This window comes from Scyliorhinus torazame, chromosome 13 (genome assembly GCF_047496885.1).
Source record: "Scyliorhinus torazame isolate Kashiwa2021f chromosome 13, sScyTor2.1, whole genome shotgun sequence".
NCBI lineage: Eukaryota > Metazoa > Chordata > Chondrichthyes > Carcharhiniformes > Scyliorhinidae > Scyliorhinus > Scyliorhinus torazame.
The window spans coordinates 227476829-227489736 of record NC_092719.1 but is presented as its reverse complement, the minus strand read 5'-3'; the positions used below and the strand labels follow the sequence as shown (position 1 = coordinate 227489736).

General features: G+C 50.6%; 1 protein-coding gene across 1 annotated transcript in view; it reads left to right on the top strand.

The window, feature by feature from the left end:
- LOC140388655 (cytochrome b-c1 complex subunit 1, mitochondrial-like) overlaps window positions 1-12908 on the top strand; it is a 43628-nt gene that overhangs the window by 2743 nt on the left and 27977 nt on the right. The window contains exons 3-5 of the mRNA XM_072473132.1: window positions 430-516; window positions 3943-4072; window positions 5977-6175. Coding sequence (XP_072329233.1) covers window positions 430-516; window positions 3943-4072; window positions 5977-6175 — 416 coding nt within the window. The remainder of the gene's footprint in view (window positions 1-429; window positions 517-3942; window positions 4073-5976; window positions 6176-12908) is intronic.

Here is a 12908-nt window from a genome sequence, read left to right as displayed (position 1 = left end):
GTGTTGGGTGGGGTTACTGGGTTATGGGGATAGAGTGGCGGTGTTGACATTGGGTAGGATGCTCTTTCCAAGAGCAGGTGCAGACTCGATGGGCCGAATGGCCTCCTTCTGCACTGTAAATTCTATGAAACTCTATGAAATGGCTACGTTATTGGGATAGTTTGGACAGTGAATCTCATCAACTGTTTGGCTATGTAAGGCATCACAGATGCTGACATCACTCGAGACCGGTGCACTGCTGTTTTAGTTGCTGCTGTTGAGCTGGAGCCAGAGTTATTTTTCTGGCTCGAGGCTCTGGGACTAACTGTATGTTTCTGTGGTCAGTGGCAGAGTGCATACTTATCGCAGAGCAGGATGGTGCGGCCTGTGTTCGGGTGTAGTCCAGCATTGTTGTTGAATGGTTGCTCTGACTATGCTCTCCCTGCGCAGGTTGGTGTGTGGATTGACGTTGGAAGCCGTTACGAAACCGAGAAAAATAATGGAGTTTCGAACTTCCTGGAACATGTCATTCTGAAGGTAGGCTACTGGAGTGCCTCTCCCGTGGGTCAGAACGGCCAGTGCGAGAGAGAGCCCCCCCCCCAACCCTGTTTACAAGAACTGTTTCTACAAAAACTGCTGGTGGTGCTGGGCACAGATTCAAATGGGAACAGGAAATACTGGAAACACGCAGCAACTCAGGCAGCATCTGTGGGGGGAGAAAGTGTTAACATTCCGAGTCCAATATGAGTTCAGTGTAAACTTTCACTCTGCTTCCCACCCAACAGAAGCTCCAGATCTGCTGGGTTTATCCAGCATTTTATGATTTTATTTCTGATTTCCAGGATTCTGATTTTGTGGGCACAGTTTCAAGGTGATTGGCAAAGAGGCAACATAAAACTCTTAAAGGTTGAGTGCTTGGGATTCGGAAGAGTTGACTCGGCAGCTTGTTGGATACTGATTCCTGGCGGGATGATGGATACTGATTCCTGGCGGGATGATGGATACTGATTCCTGGCGGGATGATGGATATTGATTCCTGGCGGGATGATGGATACAGATTCCTGGCGGGATGATGGATACAGATTCCTGGTGGGGTGATGGAGACTGATTCCTGGAGGGTGGTGGATACTGATTCCTGGCGGGATGATGGATACTGATTCCTGGCGGGGTGATGGATTCTGATTCCTGGCAGGTGGTGGATACTGATTCCTGGTGGGATGATGGATACTGATTCATAGCGGGATGATGGATACTGATTCCTGGCTGGATGATGGATACAGATTCCTGGCGGGATGATGGATACTGATTCCTGGCGGGTGGTGGATACTGATTCCTGGTGGGTGGCGGATACTGATTTCTGGTGTGTGATGGATACTGATTCCTGGTGGAATGATGGATACTGATTGCTAGCGGGATGATGGATACTGATTCCTGGTGGGATGATGGATACTGATTCATAGCGGGATGATGGATACTGATTCCTGGCTGGATGATGGATACAGGTTCCTGGCGGGATGATGGATACAGGTTCCTGGCGGGATGATGGATACTGATTCCTGGTGGGTGGCGGATACTGATTTCTGGTGTGTGATGGATACTGATTCCTGGTGGAATGATGGATACTGATTACTAGCGGGATGATGGATACTGATTCCTGGCGGGATGATGGATACTGATTCCTGGCGGGTGGTGGATACCGATTCCTGGTGGGATGATCGATACTGATTCCTGGCAGGATGATGGATACTGATTCCGGGTGGGATGATGTATACTGATTCCTGGCGGGTGGTGGATACTGATTCCTGGTGGGATGATGGATACTGATTCCTGGCGTGTGGTGGATACTGATTCCTGGTGGGATGATGGATACTGATTCCTGGTGGGATGATCGATACTGATTCCTGGCAGGATGACTGATACTGATTCCTGGTGGGATGATGGATACTGTTCCTGGCGGGTGGTGGATACTGATTCCTGGCGGGTGGTGGATACTGATTCCTGGTGGGTGGCGGATACTGATTTCTGGCGTGTGATGGATACTGATTCCTGGTGGAATGATGGATACTGATTCCTAGCGGGATGATGGATACTGATTCCTAGCGGGATGATGGATACTGATTCCTGGTGGGATGATGGATACTGATTCCTGGCGGGAGGTGGATGCTGATTCCTGGCGGTTGATGGATACGGATTCCTGGTGAGTGGTGGATTCTGATTCCTGGCGGGATGATGGATACTGATTCCTGGTGGGTGGTGGATTCTGATTTCTGGCGTGATGATGGATACTGATTCCTGGCGTGTGGTGGATACTGATTCCTGGCAGGCTGATGGATACGGATTCCTGGTGGGTGGTGGATACTGATTCCTGGTGGAATGATGGATACTGATTTCTAGCGGGATGATGGATACTGATTCCTGGTGGGATGATGGATACTGATTCCTGGCGGGTGGTGGATACTGATTCCTGGCGGTTGGTGGATACGGATTCCTGGCTTGATGGTGGATACTGATACTTGGCGGGATGATGGATACTGATTCCTGGCGGGATGATGGATACTGATTCCTGGCGGGATGATGGATACTGATTCCTGGCGGGTGGTGGATACTGATTCCTGGCGGTTGGTGGATACGGATTCCTGGCGGGATGATGGATACTGATACCTGGCGGGATGATGGATACTGATTCCTGGCGGGATGATGGATACTGATTCCTGGCGGGTGGTGGATACTGATTCCTGGTGGCATGATGGATACTGATTCCTGGTGGGATGATGGATACTGGTTCCTGGCGGGATGATGGATACTGATTCCTGGCGGGGTGATGGATACTGATTCCTGGCATGTGGTGGATACTGATTCCTGGCGGGTGGTGGATACTGATTCCTGGCGGGTGGTGGATACTGATTCCTGGCGGTTGGTGGATACGGATTCCTGGCGGGATGATGGATGCTGATTCCTAGCGGGATGATAGATACTGATACCTGGCGGGATGATGGATACTGATTCCTGGCGGGATGATGGATACTGATTCCTGGCGGGATGATGGATACTGATTCCTGGCGGGATGATGGATACTGATTCCTGGCGGGTGGTGGATACGGATTCCTGGTGGGATGATGGATACTGATTCCTGGTGGGATGATGGATATTGATTCCTGGCGGGATGATGGATACTGATTCCTGGCGGGTGGTGGATACTGATTCCTGGTGGGATGATGGATACTGGTTCCTGGCGGGATGATGGATACTGATTCCTGGCGGGGTGATGGATACTGATTCCTGGCATGTGGTGGATACTGATTCCTGGCGGGTGGTGGATACTGATTCCTGGCGGGTGGTGGATACTGATTCCTGGCGGGTGGTGGATACTGATTCCTGGCGGGTGGTGGATACTGATTCCTGCAGTTTGTGGTGGGGTGATGGACTTGAGCATTAACTGTTTTTTGATGGTAATGTGTAGAGTTTCTATTGTGGCCGGTTATGGAGAATTGTGACGTGAGCAATAATATCTCCGGGTGTCGTGGGAATGAGGGGGAGGGGCGGATACAGGCAAATCTGTTTTTTACGGAATGGCTCAGAGTAGAGTTCATTTCGTCACAAAGGATTTTCCTTAAAACCGTGATTCACCCTGGATTCCCCACCAGGAATCACCATCTCATGGGCCTCTCTGGTACATGGACGGGAACAAATTGACCGCTTATAATCTCGCTAGAGTAACACGAGGCTGGGAAATTAATGGATCTCCATCCCTCCCCTGAACAAAGAAAGTATCGATGACTGAAAGGGAGGAGGTTGGATCCTGGGACAAGACTCGAGTGACACTGGTTGTAGGTGCTGGGCCCTCTGCAGCTGCTGCCTCCCTGCCCCGGGATTGACCGTCTCCCGGGATAGCCGTCAGGATTTGTCTGTGCAATGGAATATTTCAGAAAACTAGTTTGAAATGTTAAATCATCCTGTTTTCAGGGAACCAAGAAACATTCTCAGCTGGTTTTGGAGGAGGTGGTGGAGAGCCTGGGGGCTCACCTGAGTGCCTACACTTCCCGCGAACACAGTGCTTACTACATGAAGTCTTTGGTCAAGGATTTGCCAAAAGGTGCTGAACATTCCCACTGTATTTTTAGGGATAATCTGAATCTTTATTTGGTGCTTTTATCTGTAACCAGGATTTGCATTAATGTACATTCCAAAACTGGTGTGAATATTTCGCACAGAATCTTGCAGGAAAGGAGGCTATTTGGCCCATTGTGCTGATGCTATTTCGTAAACGAGCTATTCAGTTAGTTCCCTTTTTTTTTCTTCTTTCATGGGGGTGTGTTGTCACTGGATGAGCCAGCACTGTCTCCCCATCCCTAATTGCCCTCAAACTGAACGATTCAGGGGCAGTTAAGGGTCAACCACATTGCTGTGGGTCTGGAGTCACGTGTACATAGAACATACAGTGCAGAAGGAGGCCATTCGGCCCATTGAGTCTGCACCGACCCACTTAAGCCCTCACTTCCACCCTACCCCCGTAACCCAGTAACCCCACCTAACCTTTTTGGTCACTAAGGGCAAATAATCGTGGCCAATCCACCGAACCGGCACATCTTTGGACTGTGGGGGGAAACCGGAGCACCCGGAGGAAACCCACGCAGACACTGGGGAGAACGTGCAGACTCCGCACAGACAGTGACCCAGCGGGGAATCGAACCTGGCACCCTGGCACTGCAAAGCCACCGTGCTAACCACTGTGCTGCCCAGCCAGGGCCAGACCGGGTAAGGACGGCAGATTTCCTTCCCTAATGGGTGTTGGTGAACCAGATGTGTTTTTACAACTTTCGTTGTCACCATTGATGAGATTGATTTCAATTCCAAACTTTTATTTCTTGACTTTAAATTCCATAAATGCTGTTGTGGGATTTGAACCTGTGTTTGCAGAGTATTATCCTGGGCCTCGGTTACTGCTCCATTGTCACTGCATCACCATCTACATTTCACAGTCTTTTACTGCATTTAATTGTGTAAATCATTTTAACATTTTGCTCTCGATTCATTTGAAACTTACAGAATATAAAGGAAATGTGCGCGTGGCCAGAATCAGCACCAGACCTGAGGTTCCCACCTGGGATGTCACTGGCTGGTCGCAGTACATTCACAGCACTGGCCTTGGTCCTCGCGTCAGCAGGTCCCTATTATTGACCCAGACTCCTGGGTCCAGGTGCCCCAGGATCAGACCCTTGGTCTGTAAGAACCTCAGTGAAAATGTACAAGAGAATCGGACTCCGCCAATTCTCCCCCAGCAATTGGTTGAAAGAATTGTGTCGGTGCCGTGTGTCAGTGCAGACTTGATGGGCCGAAGGGCCTCTTCTGCGCTGTGTATTTCTGTCATTCTGATTGATATTTGTGCATTCTTCAGTGAGCCGGGGCAGGGAGGGGTCCCGGTTACAATGGAATCCCTAACCTGCACTGTGCCAACAATGAATGGGGGGGGGCGGGGAGAGAGAAATCGGTGTCAGCCAGCCATGAATGACTGAATCACACTGTTATTTACTGCTTATGTTGACTGGTCTCACATTGAGTTACTGCTACAGGTGAATTGGTAAACGTTACTAGTTACTGCCCTGTTAAACTGGTCTCGCAGCTAGTTAATTTCTGTTCAACAGTTAAAGCTCTGCTGATTGCTGCACCATTTGAACTGCTGATAATATGCTACTTACAGCCTCTTAATCAGCCTGCTCACTAGTGTAACCAATCACTGACGATGTACCATTTGTCTATGTTCTCTGTTGATTATTCTTTTTGTCTACTATCTACGAACTGTGTACGTTCCCTTGGCCACAGAAAAATACTTTTCACTGCACTTCAGTACCAGAAGACATGGGAGCAGAATTAGGCCACTCGGCCCATCGAGTCTGTCCGCCATTCAATCATGGCTGATATATTCTCATCCTCATGTTACAATAAATCAAATCAAAGTTACAGTCACACACAATTCAACTGATGTATTTCCCTTTGCAGCTGTGGAACTCCTCGGTGATCTGATACAGAACAGTTCACTGTCAGAACCTGACCTGGAACACGGACGGAAACTGATCCTGCAGGAGGTGCAGGAGATGGAGAGTAACTTGGAGGAGGTGGTCTTTGATCATCTTCATTCCACTGCCTTCCAGGGAACACCCCTTGGCTACACAGTGGTGGGGCCCACTGACAACATCAAGTGAGTGGGCGATTTTGGTTCTTATGTGTGGCCATAGCTGGCATTTATTGTCCATCCCTAATGACCCCCGAGAGGCTGGTGATTTTTTAATTTAGTAAATTTAAATCCCCGAAACTAAGCAACAGCCTACTCATTTGCTGAGTTTTTAAGTTGATTAGTCACCACTTAGTCTGTCGATCCAGTATCATTGATAATGGGCAGCACTGTTGGTTTCTTTCCACAAGTGCACAAGGGGTTTGCACTGAGAGCCCAGCGGGTGACGTTGTACTGAGGGCCCAGGGAGGGAGGTTGTACTGAGAGCCCAGTGGGGGGGGGGTTGGCTGCTCAGAGGCCCCGGCCTGTCTTCAATACATTCAGCGAGGTGCACTCTCGATGTGGTCGTTCAAAGTCTGCCATCCGCAGAGTTTGTCACAAGGAACTTGTTAGTGACTCTCTGTATTTATCATTCCGTGATTCAAAGAATATCTGCTGTTGGACCTTGCTCAGGAAGGCTGCTCTCTCTGGGGTATTGAGATGGAATAATAATAATCGCTTATTGTCACAAGTAGGCTTCAATGAAGTTACTTTGAAAAGCCTCTGGTCACCACATTCCGGCGCCTGTTCGGGTACACTGAGGGCAAGTTCAGAATGTTTAATTCACCTAACAGCACATCTTCAGGACTTGTGGGAGGAAACCGGAGCACCCGGAGGAAACCCACGCAGACACGGAGAACGTGACAGACAGTGACCCAAGGTCGGATTCGAACCCGGGTCCCTGGTGCTGTGAAGCAACAGTGCTAACCACTGCCACTGCCGCCCGGATCTCTGGCGCTGTGAGGCAGCAGTGCTAACCACTGTGCCACCGGGTCCCTGACACTGAGGCAGCAGTGCTAACCACTGTGCCACCAGGTCCCTGACACTGAGGCAGCAGTGCTAATCACCGTGCCACCCAGGCCCCTGACTGAGGCAGCAGTGCTAATCACCGTGCCACCCAGGTCCCTGACTGAGACAGCAGTGCTAACCACTGCAGCCCGGGTCTGTGGGCGTTCCGTCACCACATGGGCCTGGAACCTTGTCCATCAGAATGACTGTGTCAGGCTGTTGCTCTCCCAATTCTGGCACAAGTCCCCAGAGGTTGGCAATTAGACTTTGCAGGGTGAACAGGGCTGGGTTTGTTGTTGTTTCTGGTGCCTCGGCCGATGCCAAGCGGATTGCCCGGTTTCATTGCTCTTTGTGGATGTTGTAACGGTTTAGAGCCGGAGAGGTTACAGTGCAGAAAAGGCCCTTCGGCCCATCACGTCTGTGCCGGTCAAACACAACCACCTAACTATTCTAATCCCATTTCCCAGTACTTGGCCCATAGCTGTGTCTGCCCTGGGATCGCAAGCGCACAGCTAAATACTTCTTCAATGTTCTGAGGGTCTCTGCCTCCACCCCCTTTCAGGCAGCGAGTTCCAGACTTCCACCCCCCTCTGGGTGAAAAGGTTTTTCCTCACAGCCCCTCTAAATCTCCTGCCCCTCACCTTAAATCTCTGCCCCCTGGTCATTGGTCTCTCCACCAAGGGGAAAGGTTTCTTCCTGTCACCTCCATCTCTGTCCCTCATAATTTTATACATCTCAATCCTGTCCCCCTCAGTCTCCTCTGCTCCAAGGAAAACAACCCCAGTCTATCCAGTCTCTCTTCATAACTAAAACTCTCCAGCCCAGGCAACAACCTGGTAAATCTCCTCTGCTCCCTTTCCAGTGGCTATCACACCCTCCTGTAATGTGGATTCCAGGACTGCTCACAATACTCTAGCTGTGGTCTAACCAACGTTTTATACAGTTCCAGCATAACCTCCCTGCCCCTTAAACTCTATGCCTCGGCTAACAAAGGCAAGTGTACCATATGCCTTCTTAACCACTGTATCCACCTGCTCTGCTACCTTAAGGGACGGGTGTACATGCCCACCAAGACCCCTCTGATCCTCGGTGCTTCCCAGGGTCCTGCCGTTTATCATGTATTCCTTTGCCGTGTTAGTCCTGCCCAAGTGCATCTCCTCACTTATTCAGATTGAACTCCCATTGATAGAATCATAGAGTGATACAGCACAGAAAAGGCCCTTGGGCCTGCAGCTACAATAACTACCCCATAATCTCACGCTAATCTCACTAACCAGCACTTGTCCTGTATCCTTGAATGTGAAGGTGTTACAAGTGCTCGTCCAAGTGCTTTTTAAAGGTGAGGTTTCCAGCCTCCACTCCCTTCCCAGGCCGTGCCTTCCAGATTCTCACCATCCTCGGAGTGAAAATGTTTTTTCTCAAATCGCCTCGGAATCTCCTGCCACTCGCAATTAAACAATGTCACCTTGTGGTTGACCCGTCAACCAAGGGGAACAGGAGCTTCCCATTTACTCTGTCCAAATCGCTTGTAATCTTATTCACCTCAATCATACCCCCCCTCAGCCTTCTCTGCTCCAAAGAAAACAATCCCAGCCTACCCAGTCTCTCCTTATAGCTCAGATGCTCCATTACAGACACCATCCTGGCAGCACGGTAGCACAGTGGTTGGCACGGTTGCTTCACAGCTCCAGGGTCAATTCCCGCTTGGGTCACTGTGTGGAGTCTGCACGTTCTCTCCATGTCTGCGTGGGTTTCCTCCGGGTGCTCCGGTTTACTCCTACAGCCCAAAGACCTGCATTAGGTGGATTGGCCATGCTAAATTGCCCTTAGTGTCCAAAAACGTTAGGTGAGGTTACGGGGATAGGGTGGAGGATGCTCGTTCCAAGGGCCGGTGCAGATTCGATGGGCCAAATGGCCTCCTTCTGCACTGTAAACTCTATGATCTATCTATAAATCACCTCTGTACCCCCTCCAGTGCAATCACCTTCCTATAGTGAGGTGACCAGAACTGCACACAGTGCTCCAGCTGCGGCCTAACCAACGTTCTGTGCAGCTTCAACATAACCTCCTTGCTCTTAAATTCTAGGCCATGACTGATGAAGGCCTGTGTCCCATCTGCCTTCTTAACCACCCTATTCACCTGCTCTGCCGTCTTCAGGCATCTGTGAACAGGTACCCCAAGATCCATCTGTTCCTCTGAGCTTCCCAATGTCCTTCCAGTCATTACATACTCCCTGCTCCTGATTCCAAAGTGCATCAGCTCACACTTCTCAGGGTTAAATACCATCTGCCAATGCTCTGCCCATCTGACCAACCCATTTATATCTTCCTGTAACTTTCCACTCTCTTCTTCACTGTTAACCACCCTACCAATCTTGGTTTTTTCAAAATATATTTTATTGAAGTTTTTCAAACAAAAATTTTCCATTTTTACAACTTAATAATAAAATATACATTAAACGTTATTTAAATAATATATTAAACTAACAACAAATAAGAAAGAAGTAATACACAAGAAGCAATTATCAACAACTAGCATAAAGAGAAACAGAAAAACAAAACACGAAATAACCCCCCCCCCCCCCCCCCCCCCGGGTTGCTGCTGCTGTCTTTTCTATTTTTCCATTATCGTTCTGCGAGATAGTCAAGGAACGGTTGCCACCGCCTGGTGAACCCCTGAACCGATCCTCTTAACGCATATTTTATTCGCTCCAGTCTTATGAACACTGCCATGTCGTTTATCCAGGCCTCCACGCCTGGGGGCTTCGCTGCTTTCCACATAAGTGGAATCCTTCGCCGGGCTACTGGGGACACAAAGGCCAAGACGTCGGCCTCTTTCGCCTCCTGCACTCCCAGTTCTTCTGCAACCCCAAATATAGCTAACCCCCAGCTTGGTTTGACCCGGACCCCCACCACCTTTGAGACCACTCTTGCCACACCCTCCCAGAACTCATGCAGTGCTGGACATGACCAGAACATGTGGGTGTGGTTCGCCGAGCTTCCCGAGCACCTCCCACACCTGTCCTCCACCCCAAAAAACCTGCTCAGTCTTGCTCCCGTCATATGCGCCCTGTGTAGAACCTTAAATTGAATCAGGCTAAGCATGGCACATGAGGACGAGGAATTTACCCTGCTTAGGGCATCTGCCCACAGCCCCTCCTCAATCTCTTCCCCCAGCTCCTCTTCCCATTTTCCCTTCAGCTCCTCCACCATCATCTCTCCCTCGTCTCTCATCTCCCTGTATATTTCAGACACTTTACCTTCTCCAATCCATGCCCCCGAAATCACTCTATCCTGGATCCCTTGCATCGGGAGCTGCGGAAATTCCCTCACCTGTTGCCTCGTAAATGCCCTCACTTGCATGTATCGGAAAGCATTCCCTGGTGGCAACTTATATTTTTCTTCCAATGCTCCCAAACTCGCGAACGTCCCGTCCACAAACAGGTCCTACAGCTTCCTAATTCCTACTCGCTGCCAACATTGAAATCCCCCATCTATCCTCCCCGGGACGAACCTGTGGTTGTTCCTTATCGGGGACCACACTGAGGCCCCCGTCACTCCCCTATGTCGTCTCCACTGCCCCCAGATCTTCAAGGTCGCCACCACCACTGGGTTTGTGGTGTACCTTTTCGGGGAGAACGGCAGCGGCGCCGTCGCCAGCACTTTTAGGCTTGTTCCCTTACAGGACGCCATCTCCAGCCTTTTCCACGCCGCACCTTCTTCTTCCCTCATCCACTTACAGACCATCGACACATTGGCAGCCCAATAGTAGTCACTCAGACTCGGCAGTGCCAATCCCCCTCTGTCCCTACTACGCTGCAGGAACCCCCTCTTTACCCTCGGGGTCTTTCCCGCCCACACAAAGCTCGCAATGCTCCCGTCTATTTAAAAAAAAAGGGCCTTTGTAATCAGGATGGGGAGGCACTGAAACACAAAAAGAAACCTCGGGAGGACCACCATTTTAACCGCCTGTACTCTGCCCGCCAATGACAGGGGCACCATATCCCACCTCTTAAAGTCCTCCTCCGTCTGCTCTACCAATCGCGTCAGGTTAAGTTTATGTAGGGTTCCCCAGTTCCTGGCCACCTGGATCCCCAAGTATTGAAAATTCCTTGCTACTCTCCTCAGCGGCAGAGCATCAATTCCCCTGCCCTGTTCCCCGGGGCGCATCACAAAAAGTTCGCTCTTTCCCATATTTAATTTATATCCCGAGAATTCTCCAAACTCCCTGAGTATCTGCATTACCTCTGGCATCCCCTCTACTGGGTCCGCCACATATAGCAGTAAATCGTCTGACACTCGATGTTCCTCTCCCCCTCTAAGCACCCCCCTCCACTTCTTAGAGTCCCTCAGCGCTATGGCCAATGGCTCAATTGCCAACGCGAACAGTAACGGGGACAGGGGGCACCCCTGTCTTGTACCCCTATGTAATCGGAAGTAACCCGATCTTTGCCTATTGGTAACTACGCTTGCCACCGGGGCCCCGTACAGGAGTCTAACCCATCTAATGAACCCCTCCCCGAACCCAAATCTCTTCAACACCTCCCACAAATAGTCCCACACCACTCTGTCGAATGCCTTCTCTGCGTCCATCGTCACCACTATCTCTGCCTCCCTCTCCGGTGGGGGCATCATCATCATCCCCAGCAACCTTCGTATATTGGCGTTCAATTGTCTCCCTTTAACAAACCCTGTCTGGTCGTCATGTACCACCCCTGGGACACAATCCTCTATCCTTGTCGCCATCACTTTGGCCAGCAGCTTGGCGTCTACGTTTAGGAGGGAGATGGGCCTGTATGACCCGCACTGCAGCGGGTCTTTGTCTCGTTTCAGAATTAACGATATCGTCGCCTCCGACATTGTCGGGGGTAGTGTCCCCCTTTCCTTAGCCTCATTAAAGGTTCTCGCCAGAAGTGGGGCCAGCAGGTCCACATATTTCCTATAAAATTCCACCGGGAACCCATCTGATCCCGGGGCTTTCCCTGCTTGCATGTTCCCAATTCCTTTGATCACCTCCTCCACCTCAATCTGCGCCCCCAGACCTGCCACCTCCTGCCCCTCCACCCTCGGGAACTCCAGCTGGTCCAAAAAGTGCATCATTCCCTCTTTCCCCGCCGGAGGTTGGGATTTATACAGCCTCTCATAAAATGTCCTAAACACCTCGTTCACTTTCCCTGCTCTCTGCTCCATCTTTCCCGTTTCGTCCCCAACTCCTCCAATCTCCCTCGCTGCCACCCTCTTTCGAAGTTGTTGGGCCAGCAGCCGGCTCGCCTTTTCCCCATACTCATATTGTATTCCCTGCGCCTTCCTCCACTGAGTCTCCGCCTTTCCCGTGGTCAGCAGGTCAAACTCCGTCTGTAGTCTTCGTCTTTCCCTGTATAGCCCTTCATCCGGGGCCTCCGCATACTTCCTATCCACCCTCAGAATTTCCCCAACCAATCTCTTTCTTTACCCTCTTGTTTCCCCTTGTGGGCTCTAATGGAAATCAGCTCTCCTCTAACCACCGCCTTCAGCGCTTCCCATACTACCCCACCTGGACCTCCTCTCTTTCCCCCCCCCCCCTCCCCCTCCCATCATTGACCTTTAGGTATCTTTCGATACATCCCCTCACCCTTCCACATACCCCCTCGTCCGCCAGTAGTCCCATGTCTAATCTCCAAAGTGGGCGCTGCTCCCTTTCCTCTCCTAGATCCAGATCCACCCAATGTGGGGCGTGATCTGAAACGGCTATAGCCGAGTACTCTGTTCCTGCCACTTTCGGGATCAGCGCCCTTCCCAAGACAAAAAAGTCTATCCGGGAGTATACTTTATGGAAGTGGGAGAAGAAGGAAAACTCTTTACCCATCGGTCTGGCAAATCTCCACGGATCAAC